The sequence below is a fragment of the Castor canadensis genome, chromosome 3, assembly GCF_047511655.1.
Source record: "Castor canadensis chromosome 3, mCasCan1.hap1v2, whole genome shotgun sequence".
NCBI lineage: Eukaryota > Metazoa > Chordata > Mammalia > Rodentia > Castoridae > Castor > Castor canadensis.
The window spans coordinates 163,264,007-163,290,560 of NC_133388.1; the positions used below are offsets into that span (position 1 = coordinate 163,264,007).

Here is a 26,554-nt window from a genome sequence, read left to right on the forward strand (position 1 = left end):
ATTTAAGTCTTTGCAAATCACATAACAAATAAAGCAACAGGACTTTAACTAGCCTTCCAATTACCTTTAAGGCTATCATTTTTATGCATATTATGGAAGTTATTAGCAAACACACAATGTCACTTTTTTTTTGGCGGGACTGGGGTTTAAACTCAGGGCCTACACCTTGCGTCACTCCACCAGCCCTTTTCTGTGAATTTTTTTTTTTTTTTCTGCCAAGATAGGGTATCACAAACAAAGCCCTGGCTGACTTTGAACCTCAATCCTCCTGACCTCTGCCTCCAGAATAGCTAGGATTACAGGCACGAGCAATTGGTGCCTGGCTTAAAGAATGTCACTTCAGATATCCCACTTGTTTTAAAATAAAATCACCTTACCAATCACTGAATGACATCATGTAATAAATAGCTGGCCTCTGAAAATCATTAAAAGCAGATGGTTCATGGAAAGAATCTGCTCCCATGTTATCAAAGATAAGCCAATCTCCCACATTCAGCTCAGGAAGAAGACAGCTTTCCACAATTTGATCAAGCTCATCACAGGATGGACCCCAAAGACTGCTTGTAAATAAAGGCTCATCTTTCTTGTCTTTCTGTAGGAAAATAAAAGTTTTATTTTTTAAAAACTCAAATTCTTACAAGTACTGAATTTGTGATTAGGAAGCATTTTTCACTATGTAAGGTTCCATGTGTAGGGCCAAGCACAAGAAGAATAATACCATTAAGCATCAACAGCACCATGACCTCCACACCAAGGCAATAAACTGAAGGGGCTCAGCTAAGGTATATGAATCCTCAAAAGAGCATTTTCCTCATTCCAATGTAGTTCTCAAAAAATTGGGTATACTTTAAAAACAACAGCTAGGTTTTTACTTTATTTTTCTTTGGGGGGATGGTATAGGGAAGGACTGCTGGGGATTGAATCCAGAGCCTTACATATAGTAAGCATTGAGCTATACTCCCAATTCCTATGGACTGGTTTTTAAACTGCCAAATAAATTTTAGTATTTGTGGTAAAACTTGCCTTATGAACCTCTGGAATGGTATTTAAGTCCTCAGACAGTTTACTTGCAAAAGAACCATAAACACCATCATTCATATAATACATGAACACTGGTTCATCGCTCCTGGTTTTTTCTACTGAAAACAGGAAAGAGAAAGATGAATTTGTAGTGAAATGTTAATATAAAACACATCATCAAATAGGCTTGAGTTAGTATCTATAAAACAAGTTAACGTAATTTTTACATTTTTAACTTAAAAAAAAAAAAAAAAGGACTGCTATATACGGACATCTGAAGATAAGACTTAGCCTAAAAAAACCCTGATACTTCCCAAAAGATGACTGATGAGCCCATGAAAAGTGCTCTACATCACAAGCCATTCAGTAAATAAAGTTAAAACCACTATGACACACTACTACACCACACACAAATTTAAGTAAACTTAAAACCTGATGAAAGTACCAGTGAAGGTGGGGAGCCACTAGAATTCATGTGCATGCATCACCAGTGGGAAGGTAAAATGGTACAATCACCTGACACCTTTGAAAACACCCATACTCTGACCAGCAATTCTTAGTAAACAAAATCAACTTATTTCTTGGGTTTTTAAATACCACTCTCCACAAAGTGAACCAGGACTCGATGAAAAACAACCGATTACAGTACTAAGGCAGAAAAAGGATGAAATGAGCCTGGTACATCTTGACAGACCAGAAACTAAAATGCTCAGAAAATTGGGGTGTGTCAAGATTATATAACCTATTCACTACTGACAAGTCTCAATTAATACATTAAAAATAATAAGAGAAGGAAAAACTGTTCCTTTTGATTTTTAAACGGTATCACTACGTAGCCCATGCTGGCCTCAAACTCACTATTCTCCTGCCTTAGCCTCCAAGTGCTGGGATTACAGGCATATGCCACCATGCCTGACAAAAAGCTGGTCTTTAAAGGTCAACCAGTAAAGACAATAATAAGAGTTCATTTCATTAATAATGCTAGAAGTAGCAAAGTGATGAGAAACATTACATAATCTCACATCACCTTACCACTTCATAATGCAGAAACCTGTCTGATACCACCTCAACCTGGTGTCAAAATCAGCGTAAAAAATAAAAACATTAACACATGCACTGAGAATAACACAATATCCTGTTAAACGTGTGTAGCCAGAATTCAATCAGGAGGAATCACTGGATAAATTCAAACTGAGGGACACTAGAACACTACTCTTCAAAAATAAAGAAATACAAAGGAGACAAAACAAATGCAATGCACAGTCCTGAGGACTCCCCAGGCCACAGTTTAACCCACAGTTAAAAACACAATAGATACATTAGTATAAAACAGTATTTCCTACAGTGATACTGGCTGATAGGACAGAGTAATGCTTTTACTGGTTTGGCTGGAGGATTGATTAAAAGACTTTGTTGGGCATATTATGCCAGAAAGTATGGAGCAGGTTCTTCCTTTGGACTCATTTGAGGCAAGAAGCGTGTAACAGATCACAATCAAAGTGGCTTTGAAGAGAGCTGGAATCATGAAGTCTTATGGAATGGAACCTTGGCTATAGTCCCTTGAAAAGCTCCACTGCCTCCTACAGATGTATGAAAAACACTCATAACCTCACAATCAACTATTCACATCCAGACTAACTGGAATTATCTACTAACAAAACCAAATCATAAACTTCAAAACTTACCTCCAGAGGAAATTGTATCATTTTCAACAACTTTCTTAGCAATGATATTAACTGCAAGTGTAAATGCAGAAGACACATAGTAGCTTCCAGGTTCTGAAATTATCTTAATGCCAGAGCCTTCTGGAAAGTAGATATCCAACAGAGGGCTGATAACGTGATTAACCTATGGATTTAAAACCCCAGATTATGGCTTCAGTGCTGCACTGCAGAATTCTCAAATTAAGAGACTGACAGCTATTAATGGAATTCTCTAGGAAAATTAAGCAGCTCTAATTAAAGACTAGGAAGCCTATTTATTTAGCAGGTATCTTCAAGTAATCAATTAGGCTTTCAAGTCGCAGTTCATTTTGTAACTATAGCACAATGACATCAGTTTAAATATCAGGTAATTGTTAACAGAAGATTGCTGATTGCTCCTAAAGAAGCAAAATTTCAAATAATAGTTTCTAGATATTACAGAACAAGAAAAAAAAAAGAATGAGAGGGCAAAAAGCAGGACTCATATAACTGGCTATTTCAATGCAAGTTGTTCAAGGTTTCTAAACGAGTTCATTTGTAACATAAGTACATAAACACAACTGAAACAAAATTTTTGTGGGGCTGGGGATTGTGGCTCAGTGGTAGAGTGCTTGCCTGGCATGCATGAGGTCAAGATTTCAATGCCCAGCATCATAAAACATAAAATTTTTTGTCACAATGTGATAAGGTTCAAAGAATTTAAAACTTTTCAGTTAGCTACAACTTTTCATTTCCTGTTCATTTTCTTAGAATCTAAGTTTAAGATGTTACAGGTCATTTAGTTTCTGCTACTGTAAAAATCCTGATTTATATACCCACCAATTTAATAGCAAAGAATAGACTATTCCAATATATATTTACCTCTTCCAACTGGAATTCAGTTCCGGTGAAGCCTCCACCAATGTCTAACATGTTCATTTTAAATCCAAATTCTCCCTAAGAGAAAAAAACATAAATATGTTTCCAAATTGTAATGGACATGAGAACACTAAAAATACTTTAAAAAACCTTCCCAGGAAGGGAAGTATCTGTTCTGACCTTTAGTACATCGTTCTTTGGTTTTAATTTTATATTTTGAGACATGGTCTCGCCACCCAGGCTGGACTTACAACTCCTTGAAAACTAGGATTACAGGTGTGCACTACCATGCTTAATTTCTTTGGTTTTTTTATTAACAAAATTCAAGATTAACTCAATGTGATGTATACTATCCTCCCCTTGATCTTTCTGTGTTCTTTTAGACATGGTAGTAAATTGTCATCATGCACGTGAATTATTAAAAATGAAGTATCTGTCATGTTAAGTGTAACAAGAGTAAGTCACGCTGGCAGAATACTGAGTCCTAGTCTTAAATTACATCCTGGCGTAAAATACCAAAATAAGTTCAGAACTTACAGCCATGTCAAACACACATCGAGCATCAGATAGAGCATGTACGTATACTTGAGATTCTTTGCAAGCACTTGAAACATGAAATCTGAAAGAAACAGAGCAATAAATTTAAAGGAGAAACACATGAAGTACCTCCTGTAAATCCTTTCAATTACAATTCACCCTATGGATACCATTCTACATGTTAACTTCACCAAATAAGAAGAGTGGCATCTAAATTATCAAGTTACAATGTGAACTTTTTAGAAATGGCAATGTTTGAACAATACTGTGATGTTATAAACAAAAACTTTAACAATGCCAGTCAGTCATGTTTCACAGCATGCTCCCCCCCCGCCCAGTAGTAAGGTTTGAACTCCGGACCTACGCTTTGAGCCACTCCATTACCCCTTTTTTAAATGAAGGGTTTTTTCAAGATAGGATGTCAAGAACTATTTGCCATGGTTTTAAGCCACAGCATGCTTTTATGTATATGGTAAAGTAACAAGCATTCTCAATTGAATGGGATCACTTATTTATTTATTTATTTATTTATTTATTTATTTATTTATTTATTTATTTATTTATTTATTTATTTGCAGTACTGGGGTTTTAACTCAGAGTCTCACACTTACTAGGCAGGCACTCCATCACTTGAGCCACACCACCAGCCTGGCCCTTTTTTGTATTGAGTATTTTTGAGATAGAGTCTTGGAAACTATTTGCCATGACTGCCTTAAAACAATCCTTCTGAACCCTCCTCCTGAGTAGCTGAGATTTTCAGGTATGAGCCACCGGCACGTGGTTAGGCACTACAAAATCTTTCAATTTGATCTGAACAAATATAAAAATGTTTGCAGGAAAACCAAAGACAGGAGAAAAAATGTGTCTTTATTGGAGATAAATACAAATGAACATTAATTCAGCGGAGTAATAGTCATTCCTATTAGTATTATTTCTTAGGGGTACTTAAATCTTCAGAAAAGAAAGCTACAATTTAACTATGCTTGCATACAAAGAGGCATAGAAAGATATACAATCAACTATACGTTTTTATGACCATTTACAAAAACAGTACCTTTTACCATAGTAAAAGAGCCTAGCAGTAGACTGGCAACTCAGAAAATTTGGGGCTTGAGTTACTTCATTAGTTCTAACACTGTGATCACATTATTTTTTGTTTTCTCACATAGCACCTCATTTCAAAACAGTAGTAGTCTGAAATGTGGCTCAAGTGGTAGAGTACCTGCCTAGCAAGGGTGAGGCTCTGAGTTCAAGTTCCAATAATGCCAAAAAAGAAAGGTCTCAATAAATGTCAGATGGGATGATTTAGCCCTATGAAACATCAAAATGGAACCCTGGTTGCTCATGCCTACAATCCTAGCTACTCAGGAGGCAGAGATCAGGAGGATCGTGGTTCAAAGCCAGCTCGGACAAATAGTTCTTGAGACCCTATCTGGAAAATACCTATTACAAAAAATGGCTAGTGGAGTGGCTCAAGTGGTACAGCACCTGCCCAGCAAGTGTGAGGTCTTGGGTTCAAACCCCAGTACTGCCACACACACACACACACAAAGAATAAAAACATAAAAGAAATGGTTTAGGCTTGGGATGGAGCTCAGAGTGCTCACTTAGTATGAGTGAAATCCTAGGATCCCCACCCTCCAAAAAATGGATTTAATTACACTGTACTTGGTATTTTATTTTGTCTATTAGGAGGAGGGGATGCAGTTATAAAACTGTATGAATAAAGAAAAAGTATTTATTTTAAGTAAGAAAACGTGTATTACAAAGCTGAAAGAAGATGAATTGTAGATTTCATGTAAGTTAAGTCTTAAACCAGAAAGGCAGATTATCACCAAAAAAATGCAATTTAAAACAAATACTCACTTAACCCCAATTATTTGGACATCAAGTTCCTTAGCACATTCCAAAAGATGCCTACAGTTCTTCAGAGTAGTGCCAAACTTCATGTTACCCTCTTCACCTCCAATATTATCTTCTGTTGCAATATGTAGTAAGACCCTAAGAGAAGGGGAAGATGATTGGGGCAGAGTTGGTTTACATCATCATCAGCACATGTGAAGCCTGAAGATTGTAGAATTGTTGATTATGTTGCCAGCGCTCCCAAATCCAGCCATGAAGAATCAAGTGAACCTAATGAAAAACAATCCTGTATAGAGAAAAAACTAGCAATTAGGGCCTAAGGCATGAAGCTTACAAGGATGGGATTTTGGAATATGCAGCAAGTTAAGACTGTTGTAGCAGGAAGAGTCAGTTGGGCTCTGTAATGAAAGATGACATTACTTTCAAATGAAGTCCATCAGTCCATAAATCCACCTAGAAAGACTAAATTGAATAGCAATGCCATCCATGTCTTTCAAAAAAAATCAGGGCTTTACAACATCTTCAAGGTTAGCTAACCCTTTACCATGAACAGTCTTCTATTAATCTTTTACATATTTACAAGTTTCTAACTGAAAAAACTGTGATACTTTAGTTAGTGTATGTACCTAAACAGCACCCTTTTAATTTACTGGATTCAAATCTGTCATTTCCTCCCAAAATGGGATGACCGAGACAAAATGATAAAGGCTTACTGAATTTCTCTATAAGCAGTAGTTTACTGTAAGCCACTAGAAGCTACAAATGTATAAATGTTTCTAAAACTTTTTTCCAAAGAAGTCTGAAGAATAATTAACGGTCAAAAGGCAAAACTAATAAAAGCAAAATTATTTTAAGGGCAGAATCAGATATTGAGAATGTAACATTCAGCTTACAATCTAACACAGTGAATAAATACACCAAGTCAAAGCTTATCTTTGATCACAGCGGGCAGATTTTTCAGAAAAAGTGATTCCCTACAATTTTTCCAAAAAGGCCTTTATGTAAGTAAGTTAAAGGTTTTTAGAATAATCAATGCTGAAAGGGGACCTTAGGAAAACCATTAAAGTCAAAAAGAAAATTGCAGATACACAGAAACAAAACACATAGTTATGGTCCTAATTTGATGATCATACCAAATTTCCTGAGTTAGATTTGAGATCTCTCAAACTGCTCTTATAAAGGATCAGATATAAGTAGTCAATAAAATGGTATTAACATTTTCCATAAAGGAACTCTTAAGTTATAGTTATAATACATACCAATGCACTATGATTCAAGCCCCTTCTTCTTCTGGTACTAAAGACAAAATGAACCCCCCCCCTAAGTAGTAATGATGGTATCCCTGAGGTACTTAGTTTTACACTTACTTGGCATGTGGGTGATTACGTGCAATTTTCTTCAATTCAATTTCATTGTCACATGTCATGATATTTACTCCAACTTTTGCTGCATACTTTATCTGAGAAATTTGCTTGCAAGGACTTATGTAAATGATGTTTTCTGGAGATACACCCAATTCTTGCACTAAAACCATCTCATTCTGTGAAATAGATTTTGACCACTGTCATTTATAAGGCAAAATTTGTTTACTTTTCATTTGACTACTATCTTTTACTCTTTTTCTCCCAGGGCCAAGGGTTGAACCCAGGGGCTTATGAGCACTAGGCAAGTGCTCTACCATTGTTCTACTCCCAGCTCCAAAGTTATTTTTTGGTTAAACTAAAATGTTGACTACATAATGTCACAGTTCACTTTTTGTTAATTCTTTCCTATCATTACATTGCTACTTAAAAAAAATACCTTTAAAAAGAGAAATCTCATAGTTTATAAATATTTGCTAGTCAAAAGTAGCTTGCTTGGTCTAGAGCTAGCTAGCTGGACTTAGAGCTTCTAAGAATGAAGAACAAATCCAAATTTTGGATTAGTAAGGAGAAAGCTTCTAAAAGGCTCATTACTGTGAAACTTGCCTTTTGTTGGCATTTTAAAAATGTTGCCACATTAAGTTTAAAAAAAGAAAGAAAAATACTTACTTTGTTGGAACAAGCAAACCCAATTCCAAGAGCTGCCAAAATCTCAAGTACAGCTGGAGAAGAGTTGCACTTCACTGTGTAAAATGGCTTTATCTGGGCCACCACATTCTGCCATTGACTGTGTTTCTTCACAATCTTTCCAAGATCCCCCACAAAAAATGCATTTTTCCCTGTCTGATATGGTTATGGGGAGAAAAAAAACAAAAACAAAAACCAAGAACCATTGAAAATAGACCAGGTTTCACATACCAGGTACACCAGGTAAAGCTTAGAGTAATTTAGAGCTTAGTAAACATTTTTTTTTCTTCTTAAACTTCACTTTTTCTGGCATATTTTCTCTCTCATTTTTTGCTTTATTTTCTTCTAGACATCTCACTATGTAGGCCAGGCTGGGCAATCCTCCTGCCTCAGCCTCCCCAAGTGCTAGGATTATAAGCACTAGCCACCACACTGGGCTAAATACAAACTTTCTATTTCAATTTTCAGAATCAATGTCATTTTTTTTACCCGGGGGGGGGGGGGCGGCAGCAGGTGTGGTCCTCTGTGGTGCTGAGGACCAAACCTTGATCTTGTACACTAGGCACGTGCTCTAACATTAAACTACATCCTCAGCCTCTAGACTCAATTTTACTTCTTAGTAATAGTAATGGTTGCGTGAAGGAGAGACCAAATTCATGTTAGCGGTTCAGGATGTAATTTTCTAATACAATGAGTTGACTCCAGAATGCTAAACAAAGCAAGATCTCCTTAAATTTTATGTCATAAGCCAGGCATGCTAGTGCATACCCATAAACCTAGCAACTCAGGAGGCAGAGTTCAAGGTCACCTTGGACTACATTACGGAGCCCGTCTCAACCCCTGCTCCAACCTCCCCCTTCGCCAAAATGCACATAAAGAAAAGATAATGAGGAAGAAGCCTCATTAGGAAATATTTTGGCGCGGGGGGGGGGGGACGACGACGACACACGCCAGACAGCAGCAGTACTGGGGTTTGAACTTAGGGCCTTATGCTTGCCAAGGAAGCACTCTACCACTTGAGAGTCATACCCCCAGCTGGGAAACAATTTTTAAGGAGACAAAGTTGTTAGTTAAGTCTGTGCACAGAAATGGCAATGCGTAAGAGCCAGGTGAGGAGGTATATGCCTATAGTCTAAGCCACTTGGGGAGCTGAGGCCAAACGGTCACTTGAGCACGGCCTGAGCGACATAATGAAACCTTGGCTCAAAAGATAAACCCCAGTAAGAACACCCTTCCCTCTAAAGAAAACAAAGATTCTATAATGATCTTAAAATTGTGGCAATGGCTATTCTTCCTAAGACCAAAGAGATGGTTATATAGAGACCAGAGCATGCATTATTCATGTTAGATGGCAATAATTTTTTTTTTGTTTTTTGAAACTGGTCTGTTGCCTCATTCTCCCATGTGCTGAGATTATGGTGATGCTCCACTATGCAGTCTGTGAAGCAATTTTTAAAATGTAGTCTAGAGAAAGAAAAATACACACCAAAAAAGAGAATGGAGATTGGGGTTTCAGTGTCAAGTTGAGACAACTTGAAAGGTTAACTAAACCAAGTACTTTCATCAAATTAAGGTCTTAGAAGTTAAGAACACACTGATGCCAGGTGCTGGTGACTCACACATGGTTTGAGGCAAATAGTTCACAAGACCCCCCCAGCTCCAAAAATTAACCAGAGCAAAATGAGTTCAAACTCTAATTCCACCAAAAAGCAAAACAAGACAAAAACAACATACTGGTATGTTTTCAAATTTGGAAAATTATAAACACCAAGTTTGCTTACCAGAGTATGTTCATAAACATAGTTATCAATAACATTTTCGAGATTTGTTCCTTCATCCAACACACCAACGGAGTAGTTTGCATCATCAATAAATCCTTTCATCTCAGCCGTATTCCACAAAGCCGAAAGTCATAAACCAGGAAAAACAAGAGATGGGCCACCAAGCCTGTGTCTGGGTCCTTAGAATATGCAACAAACTGTCAAAATAGAAATTATATCAAAGTCCGCATTATTCCAATAGTTAAATGATGTATGAGTTTTAGTGAAAATGTGCCAAGTGCTTAATTTAGTGAGGAATTTATGGGATCATTTAACACTTTCAGCTACACTGAACCTTTAATATCCACTTCAATAAATGCATATTTTAAACATTAAAAAAACAAGTGAAATGTAATTTTTACTGAAAAGGTAACCAACACTTGTACCACATAACATTAGCATTGCCAGACTGTATACAAATGTAAATAAAACTCTAGAGTAAATGAAATAAAAAAATGTCTAAATGTTAGCTCAAAACAAGAACTAAAACTGAGCTGGCAACTGCCATAAATACAAAACTCCATCATAACTGGAAACTATGTTTAAGTTGTGTACCTATATGTCCTGAACCATTTACTAGGCTCTATAAATTTTTTTTTTTTTTTTGAGACAGGGTCTTGATACAGACCTCAGGCTGGCCTTGAATTCTCCATGTAGCCTGTCTGCCCTGGAACTGTTGATCCTCCCTACCTCAGCCTCCTGAGTGCTAGGATTACAGACATTACAGGAATCTACCACCACTCTTGGCTTTTCCTCCTTCATAATCAACCAATCAAATAACTTCCCCCTCCTCCAGGTCACCAACTCTACTCTGGAGCAGCACATCATGACAAAGTAAGTTTATCTTCTTTGCTGAATTTTATGGGTCCTACTCACTGTTGGTGATGATTTCTGGTTACACATTAATAATGGGCATAGACCAGCTATCCTGGCAACCTATTTTAAAGCTTGCGCAGCCTTTCTTATGTCCTTGATTCCTCCTATCACTCCCTCCACCTTCCACTGCCCCATGCTAGACTTCACCTTGACTGTTGGCCCTCTTGAAAGTACACTCATTTTCCAAACAAAGTGCTGGCTTTATGGCTGCATCAGAATGAACTGCTCAGCTGCAGTTATTAGTCAAGTCTCACAAAAATATAATACATAGTTTTAACTTTGAAAACATTAACAGCTTCATTTCTAAGAAGCCAACTACATTCAGTTCAACCCATCAAATGTCTTTCATAGTACAGTGGAGACCAAAGAGTCAAAGATACTTACTTTACCAAAGGAGTTAATTTAGGTATAACTGCATGATACCTATAATGCAGTGAAGTGAAACCACAGCCTAGACAATTCTCTAAAGAATGTTATACCCAGACTGATGTAAACCTGTGCTCCCAAGTAGACACTGTAGGCCAAGGATGCCTAACTCCAGCCAGAACATCACTTTTAGGGGGATATTCAACTAGGCACAGAAAGAAAGAAGGCTGCTCATTCAAAAAAGATAAATGTCAAAGTAAATATTAAGAGCAAGGGAGGAACTTCCTGTTAAGTTTAGCATCACTGTTTTAACAGTGTCAGTTTTCATTTATTCTATTAACTAGGTAGAAAAAATATTTAACCAAAATGCTTATTTAGTCTACACAGATGTAGTGGCCCACACTGGTAATCTTAGCACTTAAAGCAGGATGAGAAAGAATAATGGAGTTCAAGGCCAGCCCAGCCTACATAGTGAGACCTTGTCTCAAAAAAACTTAAGCTTAAAATAAAATTCACTTTGAAATAAAAATTTTTTGTTTTTTTAAATCCTAATGTCAGATCATGGCTTTTTAAAATGTTCTACTATGTATATAGTACTTACTTGGGAACCTTGGACCACCACAGGCAACTGCTGCCAAATGTGGAAGGTCTGTTTTTTAAGTTAGGACAAGATAAGCTCAATTTTCTATAGCTCAGGAAGGGTAATTTTCCAATAATATATAGATGCTTAGTACTGGCAAAAACATCAAGACTACTGGGTGAGTCTTACCTGGTGAATGCCCACATTCTTCAGAGGCTTTTCTAGAGTAGTATCACTGGGATGTTTTCCAAGTATTTGCAAATCACATCATCTAGTAGGCTCAACTCTCAATGCTTGCTAACCTAGCTTAAATCTAACAGCAAACATAATTATAACAATATGCCAGGTACTATTTTAAAATGCTGGTGAATCTATGTTTAAAACAAAATGCAAAAACCTGCCTTTCCAGTACCTCATCCCTATAAAAAGAGGATTCCTTTTCTGGAAAATCAACACTGCTCTCAAGTCATCTAACCATTTTCAGACAAACTCTTGCAGTTGTTGATGGTACATTGTATTGTTCCTACTCACAGCTTTTACCTTTCTTCCTTTTACTTTTTTTTTTTTTTCCTTTTCTTTGGTGCTGGGATTGAACCCAGGGCTTAACGTGTGCTGTGCCATGACTATCAATCTTGCTATTCTTTTAAAATCTTGTCTGACTTTTAGATATACACCCCAATTTATTTTTCCATTCTGCATCCATCTTAACAGTTCATATGCAAAAATGCGTAACCATTTTGACATTTAAGTATTACCATTACTACCATAAGTTCTTTCATGTCCTGTTAGCAATGTATATCCAAACCCAACAAATACCTTAGTAGAGACCTATTTCCTACCTTATTTTTGTAGAAGTGAAATAATTCTAACAGTAATTGAAAAGACCAGACCAAAATAGTTGACAATTATCAATGAGTAAAAATACATTAATAAAAAAAGTGGCTATTCATCTTTGAAGTGGAACTGTCACTTCAGAAATAATTGCAGGGTTGTTGACCAAACCCTGACTGACAGAGAAAAGGGCTGTGTTTAGAAAAGTGAAATAAAATTCATTTTCTAGCCGGGCACCAATGGCTCAAACCTATAACCCTAGCCACTCAGGAGGCAGAGAACAGGAGGATGGAGGTTTGAAGCCAGCCTGGGCAAATAGTTCATGAGACCCTATCTAGAAAATACTCAACAGGAAAAAGGATTGGAGGAGTGGCTCAAGTGGTAGAGAGTCTGCCTAGCAATTGTGAGGCCCTGAGTGAGTTCAAACCCTAGTACTGAAGAGTTTTATTTTCATCTGAGATTTCCATACATTTCTAGCCAGAGCAGGTCTTCAGAACAAATGGAAAAAGGACTTTACAACTCTTAACACTGGGTAGTTATTTGTGCTGCTGGGGAGCATAACCTTCATGTATAAACAAGTGCTCCACATGTAAACACAAAGTTCAACTATCAGTTATTGTTAAATGCTAAAAGGTAGGTCCAGAAAAAACTAATTCTGCAAAACACAAATACGTTCAGGAGACAAGTTTTCTATGATACTCTGAGCCAACAAATTCAAACAAAATGTCATTTTGAAGCCTGTTATTTCCATTAAAAACAGACAAATAGAATCAAAGCAAGTTGATCTAGAGTTTTTCCTACAGCCAATATTGTATATCCACACCACTGAAGGAGTCCTAAAAAGCAGGATAAAGATTCCAGGAAGCTTTGCTTTTTTTTTTCTTAAGTTTGAACGCAAGGCCTTGAGCTTGCAAAGCAGGCACTCTACCGCTTGAGCCACACCTCCAGTTCATTTTGCTCTGGTTAGTTTTTAGAGATGGAGTCTTGAGAACTATTTGCCCAGGCTGGTCTCAAACTTCATTCCTTCCCATCTCAGCTTCCCAAGTAGCTAGGATTATTAGGCATGAGCCACCATGGCTCAGCTTTGCAATTCCATTAATGTTAGGAAAAATACTTTATAGCTCCACTGTCACAGAAAAGATTTATGTTGACATTTTTGCCTTAAGGCACCAAATGAAGAAATTTTTGTTAGAATGTTTTTTTTGAGATAGGGTCCCTTGAACTATTTGCCTGGGCTGGCCCTGACCAGCAATCCTTCTGATCTCTGCCTCTCAAGTAGCTAGGGTTACAGGAGTGGGCCACCAGCACCCAGCAAGAGGTATTATTTAATACTGTTAATAAAAAGCCAGATACATTGTTTCAGGGAGTCAGCATGAAAATAAATGTGTATGAGTTAGGAGGTAGTAGAATTTATACTATATGCCAAATTTGACAAATTAATCCACCTTAATTTTTAACACCAAACTCTGCTCCAGGACCTTTCTATTCTCTCCACTAAGAATGCAAACTCAAACCAAGTGTTAGATGAAACCTCCCAGAAATTCTGAATAGCAGTAATTCCTAAAAATCACCATTTTTTCTGGTTTATATACAAATCAGAAATGGGACTGATTTACTAGACATGAAACACTAATCTGGTACTGTTTTTTGGACTTTGAAATAGTTAAACTTCAGAAAACCTAAATATAAATTTTAAGACTCTCATCTAAATGCTTTAGAACTTCATAGTAAATTTGTTTAATAAAAGCTTCAATGTTTATTGGTGTGTACAATTACTAAGAAGTGGTCTCTAGTCAAGCACTTTTAAAGCTATTTTTATTACTAAACACCTTACTTATGTGTGGCTAAGAAAAAATGACTTATTTCACACTATTATAGTTGCTATAATCACAATACTACTTTTGTCATTAATATCTTTTTTGATTCATAACTGGAAAAATGTGTAGCATTCCTCATTTACACCTTTATATTGGTGTTTTTTGATAATATATTTTCCATGAAGAGCTGCCAAAAAGAAACAAAAGGTTGAAAGAACCACATATTTCTCCCTGGAGCCTTTCATGAGGCCAGCTGAGTCCTCAAGCTCACAGGGAAGGTGGTTCCAAGAGTAGTGGCTGCAGCAGCTGGGCACTTGCCTTGTTACACACCTGCTACAAAGGCTTCTACAGTTGATTGTACTTCAGAAGAAACTGAAACATCTCTCAAATAATCACAAGATAATTCTGGCAGCAACAGCCACTTGACACCAAGCTGGATGAATATGAGTCTTGGGTTTCTGAAGTGAAGACCTCCCTGGAAGTAGAACAGGGAGAGCTGAAAGGTTGAGAGTACTGTTTCAGAGACATCTAAGCAGGAAACCCAACCTTAATACATCAATCATATTTCTAACAGGACTTTTACTCATTTTGATATTTACACTACTACAATTACCCTAAAGATGCCTAACAGCATTTCTACCTATATTGTTATGTAAGCATTGGATGACTCAGCACTCAGATCAGCTTTTAAAAGTAGACAATGATGTCTAAGCCCCCCTGTATTCTATGTTCAACAGAAAAAAAAAAAATGTTACTTACCACACAGAACAACTTGATAAGTAATTAACCAGAAGAGGCTTCTAAAGGATGATTGTGATACTACAGATGAGGCCTAAAGCAGGTCTGAATCACTAAGAAAAAGTACCAGGAAGCTATGTACCGAAAATGGTAGGTAAGGAGTTCTAATAAACTTGTTGGTAACAGTAAGATCATATAAACTACTTTTGCCATATTGGACACAAAACAAACAATGGACAAAAACAAGAAGCCTACATAGAGTACTGAGGATGGCCAGGACAGGGATGGCTTCAACTGATAGTAACTGGAAGCTAGCAATCACAATAAATATTCCAACTTATTTTTCAGATGATGAGTCTGAATAACATTGAGTAAGCCTAGAAGAGCACTAAAGAATTATTTTAAAAAAGAAGAACAAGAAAAAAAAAAGGGGGGGGGGAGGAGAAAGCTAGAGGAAATGAGCCCAACTTATTTCGAAGTTTGAAATGCCTCACAATAAATATTAAAATATCTTAACAAGAAAATGAAATATAAGATTTCCATGGCAATATTTTTGAGTATAAAACTGATCACAAAATTTGTGTAAAAAAGTGTGGGTAATTCACACAAGAAAAACAGCTACTAGTCTAATGGCTAACATTCTGAACAGCAGCTAGAGGGTACTGTTTTCAAAAGTTTTCTAACTTCTAGAGATCAAGTCCACATAGCCCACAGATTAAAAAACAAAACTAGTTCCCCCAAAATGACTTTGCTCAAGGTAGCAAAGATCAAATCACAAGCTGACAAAGCAGGACAGTAAATGAACAAAAAGTAACAAAACTCCTAGCAAGTAAGTCCTGAATAGACTTGAAATATGAGCTTATAAGATAAGCAAAAAGTTTAGAGAACACTTTTAGACTCCTGCAAATCAATTACAGGCACTTCAAACTCCTAGTGGCTGGGTTACAGCCTGGGCAGGTTGAACTTGACTAGCTAAATCCTTGTAACTCAGTGTGCTATATACAAACACTTTCTATTTATGCCATAAAGTGAACAATGGATTAAAGGAAAGCACGGCTAAGTCTCTATTTCAGTTAACATGTAAGAAACTGATTTAGTGTGCATGGATGACCCTGGAATGGAGGTGAAGGATGAAGTATCTGTTTATTAGACCTTTACCTATGAGTACTTGATTGGAAGGGGCTCCTTAGGCTCATCTGCCTAGAATATCAGCTGACCAAATTTACCTACAGTTTGCAATTTACAAACCTTTCTCATAATACAACACTCCGTTTATTCTAATTGGAGTTATGTGTCCCAAAAGTGTCCATTTTTTCTTAGAGGGAGGGAAGTAGAGAAAACTTCAAACTGGAAAGCCCAGAAACAAGACCAGGGTAGGTAGAGAAAAGTGTGACAAAACACAGATTGGTTATCACTATTAAGTTTTTCAGCCCAACTGTTCCATAAAAAATTGGTTTATACTGCTTTCTAATCTTTTGTATACTCCTAAGAGTATAAATTTGCTCAAGGCCAAGAATAACATGTCTCCAAAATCTTGTTCATCTATTAATGTGCTATTTGTTCACATTGTTTGTAATGGAATATTTTCTGCTACTTTATACAAGTAGAAAGGCATCATCAAATATTACTTTATGCATGCCAAGGGGATACATGTACTTTAGCTGGGTGCTGGTGGCTCATGACTGTAATCCTAGTTATTTGGGAGACTGAGATTGGAAGGATCATGGTTTGAAGCCAGTTCAGGCAAATAGCTCTTGAGACCCCATCTTTGAAAACCACCAGAGCAAAATGGACTTAAGGTGTGTGAACATGAAGCCCTGACTTCAAACTCCAGCACCACCCAAAAAAAAAAAAAAAAAAAAAAGTTAGAACAAGAAAAAAGAGAAAGGGGGAAAAAGGGGCTAATTTATTAAATGGTTGTCTATTGGCCTATTTTTTATCAGACTAATTTAATAATTATCCTAATAGAAACAGGAGTTATAGCTAAAATAAAGTCAGCCCACTAGAAAAACCTTACTCCAGGATAAAGTTCTAGGGAATTTTCAAGAAGGTATGCAAAAACTTTTCTGATTAGGGCCCCACTACATAGATCTGAAATACCTGGCAAGATATTTTCACAATGCTGGCAGTCTAAACCACAGAGCACCTGCCATGGCCCTGTGACACTCACAACTTAAAAGATGCATACTACACCATATACATATACTAAAACCAAGTTTTGAAAGGAAAAGATTAAAAACGCCAAAGTCTCTAGATACTTAATGAAATGAACTACCTTTCAAAATAAAGATGGTTATCTGATTTAAAACCTTATCCTGAAGCCAAATCCTGCCGTTCAAGTGAGCTGCAAAAATATTCTGCAGGACTACTGGAATACTTCACAGTTCAATATTTCAGAGTTCATATAGCTATGTACCTTATAGTACTATAAGCAAATAACATTGTTATGCCACAAAAAATTAACCTTGGGATTTTAGTGACCAGTAGCACAAACTATTACAGTAATAAGGATATTCTATTTCTGGGAGGTAGCTTTTATATATATATATTTTTTTAAGCTAACTTTAGTGAAACCTTTAAGACTATGGTATCTTTCTGAATCCATACCTGTCAAATTTTAGAGCAACAATACACACACACACACACAGAGTCTCTGTCTCTCCAAGAGAAAGAGTCAGCTCCCTGATTACAGTATTTTAGTAGTAAAATTTAGGAATATTAACACTAAATGGAGTAGGATAAAAATAGCCTTAAATCAGCACAGATTCAAGTTTTTCTACCAACGAGTTTAGGTCACATCAAGGAAGCTATGAAAATAATTTCAGAGCTGTTTCAGATTTCAGAATTCTATGAATAAAGGATGTGGACCTGTGGCTTTATAGCAAACCATCAAGTTACTAGAGTTTAACATATTATACATTGTACCTTGGCACAATAAACCTAAAAGTCAGTCAGCTCTGGCTGCCAGAAACTGCAGAATAATAAATATCTTTAGCATAGTTTATTTCCATTCCCCTGACCCCCAAGGGAGAAGGGGACCCTGTAGATTTGAGTTCTACATTATTCATTATTCTGAAGACAAAAATTTGCAAAAATCATTCATAAATATATTGGTTCAATGATATAAGTCTCAAATGTCTCATTAGTAGAAATATGAAATAAAATTCATGATTTAATTTCTACTAAATCAAGAGACTTCAACTAAGACAGGCATGCCCTTATTATGGAATTCCTTACAAAGAAATCTGTTCTTAAAAATCCACAACAGACTCATAATGACTATGATGCCAACCAGCCCCACCTCAGAAAATTTTAAATCTGCAAGTTAATTTTGGGGAAAACTTCAGATCAGTTAGAGGTGTAAGAGATGGACTAACAAAAATTAGGTAACTGACTTGATATTAAGATGGTGGCAACAATACTTCTCTTTACTATGCATATTTAACCACCTGATTAAATACTGCAGATTCTGATCCAGGTTGTTGGGTGAGATTCTGCCATTTCTAATCCAAGAACTATAATTCATACCAAGCAAGCAATATATTCAGAAAAATATAGATTACTGTGCCTGTTTAAGACTAAAAGAACTGATGCAGTACAAATTTGTGTTATGTAAGTGTGACTCAAATAATAAGCAATTTGCTCAACATCTAAGTTTCAATAGAAGTCTACATACACTGCATTTAAAAATTACTAGTATTTTTTCTGGCAGTACTGGGGTTTGAACTCAAGGCCTCACACTCGCTAGGCAGGAGCTCTAGCACTTAAGCCACAGCCTTAGCCCTATATTGCTTTTAAATGAATCAATTACACAAATCTAGCAACTCAAATCAGTTTACTGAGAAATCACATTTTTCAGAAAGGTTCAAGTTTATACTTGAACACAGAATATCAAATAGTCAAAAACTGTCCTTGAAAATCTAGTTTGGAAGGTGGTAAGCTGGAGACAGACACCAGCTGAGGATTTATAAAGACATTTTATGAAAAGGAATATAAATTCTAAGAAATCACATTTACTCTGGCAAGGTACAGAACTAGGAAAACAAAAACTAACACTTAGGCTGGCAGAGTGACTCAAGTGGTAAAATGCCTGCCTAGGAAGCATGAGGCCCCAAGTTCAAACCCCAGTACCTCCAAAAACAACATTCAACTCACATATCCCATGCTTCAAATATAGCTTCACTAAGTGAAATCAGAAAACAGAATAATTTGCTGTATTTAAAAATGTCTTTCGGGTTGGGGATTGTAGTGCCAGTAATAGATTGCATGTTTAGCATGCAGTGGACTTTAATCTCCTGTGCCAAAGAAATAAAAATGTCTTTGATTCTTTTCTGATCAAGCCCAAATACTTATACTTACTATGTTAAATGACTGAATGATGTGATATAGCACATCTTGAATCAAAAAATCACTTCCGGGGCTGAGGTATGGCTCAAGTGGTAAAGCACTTCCCCACAAAGTGTGAGGCCCTGAGTTCAACTTCCCAATAAGGCATAAAACAAAAAAACAAAAAAAAAACTTCTCTAGCTTTATGGGACATTGTACTTAAAGAAGTAAATACAATTTCAAGTTTTGTAAAACAGAGGACTCTTGTTTACTTCAATTTTATTAAGATTCTCTCAGATGTGAAGATACTTACATGGACAAGTTAGGAGATGGAACCCCCCTATCATCAGCTAGGTTCCCAAGGTGGCTCAGCGTTGAAGTCGAACTGCTCTCTATACAGCACTTCTCCTAGGCCCTCTGGGTAGTTGTATACTTGGTCAGAAAGTTCGCCCTATAGAAAATAAAAGTAGATTTATGTTTCAAGAATTAGGTTGTGCTTCAAGCAGGTTGACTTAAAGATGCTTGACTTAAAGATGAACTATGTAGCTAGAACAAGTTTTAGTTTTCAGAGTGTTCTATTAAAGTCACATTACACAAAACAATGTTTTCAAAGATTTTACCATGATACCAAGTACTTTATGTGCTAAGCATTTCCAAGCTGTACTACAAAATTCTCAGATTCTGTCATCGGTCATCTTCTCAAGTTCCTTTATCTACCCACTCGTGAGTTTCCAGTCTTCATCTAATTCCATTTTTGCTTTTGTTTTCTAAAATTCAAATCTGTATTCTCACAACCTGGTATATATGCAGGACTTTTTACTATTGTTTTACTGGGGGTACTCTGTGACATTTACAAAAGTTCTTACAATTTGTCATAGTTGAATTCACTCCTGATATTCAAGACTTTAAATATTATTGAAAAATCCTTTTATTAAGCAAGTAACTCATACTTCAGGCTTGTCTCCTCATATTTAAACTACCTAATCTATTTCATTGTATTATCACTAGAAGCATATCAATGGGAAGCATAGCATACTACACAAAATGCTAAATAGGTTTTAGAAATGGTTGCCCCCTATTGTGGTTTGAACCGGAGGACTTAACACCTCTCAGCTAAACTGCTATGCCTATACTTCTATTTAAGCATACCTAAAGCCTATCTCATCTCAACCAGGATCAAGGTACCCTTTAAGAGAAATAAAATGTTCCATCTAATAGCGGGAACTAACCACTCAAAGTCACTCAAGATTCAAGGTTGAGGAGGAAAGACTCACATAGTCATTGCAACAATGACTATGACCTTAGATTCCAAATAATGTATTACTCTATAAACATTCTAATTCTTCCCACGTCTAGAAAATACAAGAAATAAAAAGTCTACTCATGTTGGGACAGTTATCCTAAGGAATAGCATAACTATCCTGGGTGAGACATTCATCTTTTTCCTGCTATATTATCCAAAGTCATTTTGCTGCTCAGCACAACCCAAGATCAGTAGAGCGAAACAGTAAATGGCCATTAAACTTTACTAGTAGGGAATTAAGGCCCCCAAATTTGAAAGGCACATTTTCATAGATACTAAAAGGAGTATATAAGATAAATTGGTCATTTACATATAGAATAGATGAAATGGGAAGGAAAAAGTGGATGAAAAGCAGTACAGAAAAAGATAAACTATTCTCATTTAGAAAGGTTTGTATAAATCAGCTGAAATCAGGCACAATATTGAAACCAAATTCCTTCAATCATTTGAAGAGAATAATGAGATTAGCCTGAATAAGAGTTGATCATCAAAGACAAGAAATATGCCATTCTGACAGTAACCACTCAAAACTTTGTATCTCAAAATTACCTTTTCTTTGACCATACATTGTCTTTACCCATTACTCTCTTTGGTATTGTTTCTTTTTTCTTTCTTTCTTTTTTTTGGGGGGGGCAGTACAGGGGCTTGAACTCAGGGCCTCACAGTTGGTAGGTAGGCACTCTTCCACTGGAGCTGTTTTTCTTTCTAAAAACCCAAAACCCCAGTCTAATAATGAGAATTCAATTGGAGGGTAGTCTCCCAGATACCTAGTCAATACTTCTAGACTAGGAAGTTCACCCAAAGCAAGAGAAGACAGAAATTGTTACAGACCAAAGACTGTGGGAACAAGATAACTAAATACAATGTGGCACCTTGGATGGAATTCTAGAACAAGAAAAGGACAATAAAGAGGAAACTGGTCCAAATTCCAAAGAGAGTAAAGTTTAGTTAATACTAAAGTCAGTTTCTTGTATTAATATACCTTGACACTGCAAGGTGTTAAAGTCAACTAGGTAATTTAAGTATACAGGACGTTGCTATCTGAGTCTTTTCTGTTAAAATCAGGCACTACTTTAAAAAAAAAAATCAGGGACTATTAAAACAAAAAACCTCCCTGGGGAAGAGGGAGTTAAAGGGAATATAATAAAGAGGTGAAAGGGTTCAAAGTACACTGTATGCACCTATTGAATCATCAATGAAACCCCCTTTAACTATTAATGTAGGCCAAGAAAAAAAAAGCAGACTTAATTGACACCTTTTACACAAAAGAATGCATACTGGTTGATTTCATTTACATGGAGGTTCTAGAACAGACAAAACTAATTTTTGGTTTAAAGAGACATCAGAAAAGCAAATGCCTCTATGGGAACTAGGAAACAGCATGAACGGTTGAGGGTGAGAGAACTCTTTTGGGTTGTTAGCAATATTCTCTAACTAGAGTTACAGAGCTGTTTTTAATTTTTTTTTGAGACAGGGTCTTGTTATGTAGCCCACGCTGGCTTCCAACTCTCAACGTTCCTGAGTCAGCCTGAGTTCTGAGAACCACTACGCAGTTTGCATTTTTGTTAAGATTCATGAAATGGTATACTTAAGATTTGTGAATTTTAGGGCTGCCAGTGTGGCTCAAGTGGTAGAGCACCTGCCTAGCAAGCATGAAACCGAGTTTAAATCCCAGTACCACCAAGAAAAAGAAATTTTTTAAAATTTTGAATACTCTTCTGTGTATTTTATTCCCCCAAAATTTAAAAAGTCGTAAACAGTACAGAGCTTTATTTATTGATACATACATACCACAGTTGGAGGGGTGAGGCATTGTGGTGTCTAACTTATATGGAATAACAGACAATAATGCAAATGCAGAAAAAATGTTAACTGTGGAAGCTAAGTGGAGTACCACTCATCTTTCTATGTTTGAAATCTTACAGTAAAACCTCGGGGGGAGAAAGATATTGATTACTTCATTACCAGCACCTGCATGCTCTCATGCATGAAATTATGAGGGAGTGAATATCAAAGTTCATTATAAGCATGTACGTATGAAAATGTCATGATGAATCTCTTTACCATGTACAATTTAATATATGGCAATTTAAAAAGATTAGGGCCTTGCCAGACAACCATTCGTCGTACTTCTGCCAGGTTAATAATCTACAGTCCACATCCACCTTTCCAGATTACACAGCAAGGGAGAGCCCTCCGATTCTCTCCCAAATTGGAAATTCAATGGTCAAACAAGACGGGACACAGGATTTAACGGACACACCAAGATGCCACCACAAATCCAGTTAGATCTGCCGAAACACCATGGGGTTGTAAGCTGCGTCCCCGACCAGTTCACATTTCCTAGCCAGCGTTTTAGTTGAAGAAGCGCGTTCAGGATACATTACACTGCTTAGGAGTTACAACGCGTCACCACTTCCCCAACCTACCCTTCTCCCTCTTTGGGCCCAGGGCTCGGACCAAAGAACTCGGAGCCATGGTGACTAATCCTTGGGCTTCAGAAGGTGACTAGGGTGAATGAAGGCGACCTGGCCCAATCAGGAGCCCCGCAGGGGCGGAGCACCAGCCGGACGCTTCCAGAGGGGCCGAAGGCCTCCCGCTCGCTATCTAACACCGGGTCTTCCCCGCCGCCGGGCCCCGAATGAGGTCAACTTTCCTCCGCCAGAGGGGGACCGCGTTCCCCGCTGTCCTTAAGGATCCGGCCTCCTCCCAGCTGTCACCGGAGGCCGGCGCGAGGCCCGCCCCGCTCCATTCATAACCAGCGCCCGGGCCGCTGCGCCCAGCACGCCGCCCGCCCGTCCGGCCCCGGAGTCCCGGACGACGACGCAGAGCGGGTCTGGGCTGCGGGACCCCAGCCCCGAGGGGCTGCGGCCGGGCCCCCTCCCCGGAAACAGCAATGCACCACGGGAGAGGGGTGGAGGCCGCACGCCGCCGGGAGGAGACGGCGACCCCCGGCAACGAAACCCCAGCGCGCGCCCCCGCCCCCTCGCCCCAACCGCGGTGGCTTAGGACTCCTCCGAGCGACCGCCTAAGGACCCGGAGGCTCTGCCCACCGCCCGAGGCACCGATTGCCACCACACACACCGCCGTCCGCCATGTTCGAGGCGGCCGTCCGCCGGGCGCTGCGGGGACTCCAAGCGCGGCACGGCCCAGCGGAGGCACCCGGCGGCCCCACAGCCGGCCCGCGCCCTCGACCCCTCCCGCGCCCTCGGCCCCGTACTCACGTGAGATAACGGCCCAAAGAGTCGGGTAAAGCGTCTTCTCTTTTTCGGCGGAATTTTTAAAGAGGGATGTGGTTACCTTGAGCAGAAATACCCAAGGCGGCCTGGGCCATAGGCTGCAGGGACGACGTGGGAGGAAAAGCGCGGCACCGACACCAGCTGGGCAGCAGTGGCGGCGGTGGCCGAAGGAGAGAAATGGAACAGCGCGAGTAGGAGAAAGACGCGGGCTAGGGAGGGAGAGGATTCGGCCTCGTCACACCGCAGAGCAGCAGAGCGAGAAGCAACGAGAAGAGGCAGAGAAGGCGACTACGAGGAAGGGGGGGAAAAAAAGAGAACGCCACAGCCGAGAGACCAGCCAGAGTGTGGGAAGGCGGTGCCGGAGACGCCAGTATTTATAGCGAGGGGGCGTGTCCGGGTGACGTCACAGGCGGCTGGGCAGCCGCGCGAGCGGGGCAGGGCCGGTTGCCGCCCCGGGAGAGCAGAGGGGCGGAAGAGGAAAGGGGACAGCAGACAGGGGGGTGAAGTGGCATGGCGATGACGCCGGGGCCATGCAGGTGCAGGCCAGTGGGTCGCTTCCCGCCCTCTGCCGCCCGCTGCTCCGCTGCAGGCGGAAGGCCCTCTGCGTGGAGGTGGGCGGGGGAAGGGCGGACGGCTGGGCCAGTGCGCAGCGCCGGTCCCGCGCCCTAGCTCCTGAGGCGCCTGCGCTGAAAGCCTGCGGAGGGCTGGCGCTTTGTGAGCGCCACTCTGGCTGCAGTCCTGAGCAGTGTCTGGGCCAGGAGCCTTCGCGACACCTGTTTTGCAGGGGAGGCCTGTGACCGCCATTGCGGGGCTTTCCTCTGGCTCTCATGCTGCTTGGGGACAGCCTTCCCAGGGAGAGGTCCAGCCCCGGGGGATGGTTAGCTCCTTTATGGCAGCGCATTCCTCGTGGCCAAGGGCCGGTCTGTTCAGTGATTACAGAGGCTTGTGATCGCGTTAGAATGTTAGTACTCGTATGTTGCAATATGGTGTAGCAGGAATTTTTTTTAAAGAAGCATGGCTTATATGGAGAGATTAGTCATATCACAAACGTCATTACTTTAATCTTCATGTCTCACTTTCGAGGTCATTTTAGTTTTCTCCATACCAAACTTACCAGTGGGTCTAAGATAACCTACATAGCTTTTAATTTATCCTTGTCCTTTAGGGGTTTTTTTGGGCGGCACTAGAGTTTTAACTCAGACCTTCACACTTGCTAGGCACGTGCTCCACCATTTGAGCCACTCCACTAGTCCTGTTCTGTGTTGGATATTTCCGAAATGGAGTTTGGGGAACTGTTTGCCTGGGCTGGCCTACTAAGGGATCCTCCTGATCTCTGCCTCCTAAATAGCTAGGTTTACAAGCGTGAGCCACTGGCACCCAGCCAATCCGAGTCTTTTTTTTTTTTTAGGTCATTTTAGCACCAGTGGTCAGAGACTCAGTTTTCTCATACTAACGCTTTGCAGCTCATATTCAAAAGACAAAATGAAGTGAGAGTTGTTTTTTTTTTTTTTTTTTTTTTTTTTTGCGGGGGCAGGGATTGCTTGGTTTTTTTGAGACAGCCTCATTATGTACCCCAAGTAGATCTGGAACTTTTGATACTCCTGTCTCATCCTCCCTAGTGCTGGGATTACAGAAGCACACACCACACAGACTGAAGACATATTTTTCAAAGGTTACTTTGGCATCAATGGATAGGATTGAAATGATAAGACAGTTTGCAGAAACAGGCAGACTCTTATAACACTTTTAAAAGGTGCTAAGGTATTCAGAAAGGATGACAGAGAAAAGGCATAGAAAGAGCCTGACTGTCAAGGGACATGAGGAAGTGCTAAGTGATTTGAGGCCATCAAGCTTACCAACGGAGAATTCTGGAACCATGAACAGAGATAGAAATAGACCCAATCTGGAAGTCATAAAATGAAGCTGCTGTAGGCGCCTACAGTCTCTAATCAGAATGAAACTGGAGTTTTTGGACCCGAGGCTCAGACTACTGTGATTCTGTATGCCAGGTCTGACCACCCACCCCTAAACGCCAAAGAGATATGGTGAAAGCAGAGAAAGGAGATTTAACACATGGCTCGGGAGGTGCTGTGGGAAGAGGCAGAGTGAGCACTCAGCTTATCTTCAGCCATCTTTGGGGTACAGACATGAGCTATAGATTTAAATAGACAAAAGAACTGGGGGCAGGGGACAACATACAGTTAAACAGTCCCAGTCACAGGTGTGTCCTGATTATCTCAGCCCCAAGGTTCTGGGGAGAGGTTCCAAAGTAGTTACCCGGAAGTTGTTATCTGGTGCCAGGCAGGTGGTCCATCCAAAGGAGAGTCTACTGTTGGGGATAGTTTTGGTTCCTTGTCATAAAGATGCTATTGATCTTTCCTGTCCTTCCTTGATTCCAAGGTGGTTGCAAGGTGACTGCAGAGAAAATGGCTTAAAGCAAAGACGAATACAAAGTGGAGGCAGGGATGCCACGATTTTCTCCTGCTAATAGTTAATTCGTGCACGCAAGGAGTCAGTGCTTTTTCAGCTAAAGCAGTTTGAGTCCCTCTTACAAGAAAATTCCCAAATTCTTCGTGTGCCATGTGGAAGCCTCCAGGCAGGACACGTGGGTGTAGTGAAGGAAGTAATG

General features: G+C 39.2%; 1 protein-coding gene across 6 annotated transcripts in view; it reads right to left on the reverse strand.

Annotated features, from left to right (window-relative positions):
- The window catches only part of Azin1 (antizyme inhibitor 1), a 33,433-nt gene extending 9,140 nt beyond the window's left edge, over positions 1-24,293 (reverse strand). The window contains exons 1-12 of one of the 6 annotated variants that reach the window (XM_074068965.1): positions 23,911-24,293; positions 19,697-19,834; positions 14,638-14,794; positions 9,811-10,007; positions 8,012-8,185; positions 7,349-7,521; positions 5,985-6,119; positions 4,119-4,200; positions 3,585-3,659; positions 2,706-2,868; positions 1,024-1,139; positions 378-592 (exon numbers count right to left, since the gene is read on the reverse strand). In XM_074068965.1, coding sequence (XP_073925066.1) covers positions 378-592; positions 1,024-1,139; positions 2,706-2,868; positions 3,585-3,659; positions 4,119-4,200; positions 5,985-6,119; positions 7,349-7,521; positions 8,012-8,185; positions 9,811-9,912 — 1,235 coding nt within the window. In that variant the 5' untranslated portion in view covers positions 9,913-10,007; positions 14,638-14,794; positions 19,697-19,834; positions 23,911-24,293. Of the gene's footprint in view, positions 1-377; positions 593-1,023; positions 1,140-2,705; positions 2,869-3,584; positions 3,660-4,118; positions 4,201-5,984; positions 6,120-7,348; positions 7,522-8,011; positions 8,186-9,810; positions 10,008-14,637; positions 14,816-19,696; positions 19,835-23,115; positions 23,437-23,910 lie in introns of those variants that run through there. The other 5 variants (XM_020176093.2, XM_020176094.2, XM_020176090.2 and 2 more) reach the window with 5 other exon arrangements.
- Positions 24,294-26,554: the final 2,261 nt, after the last annotated feature.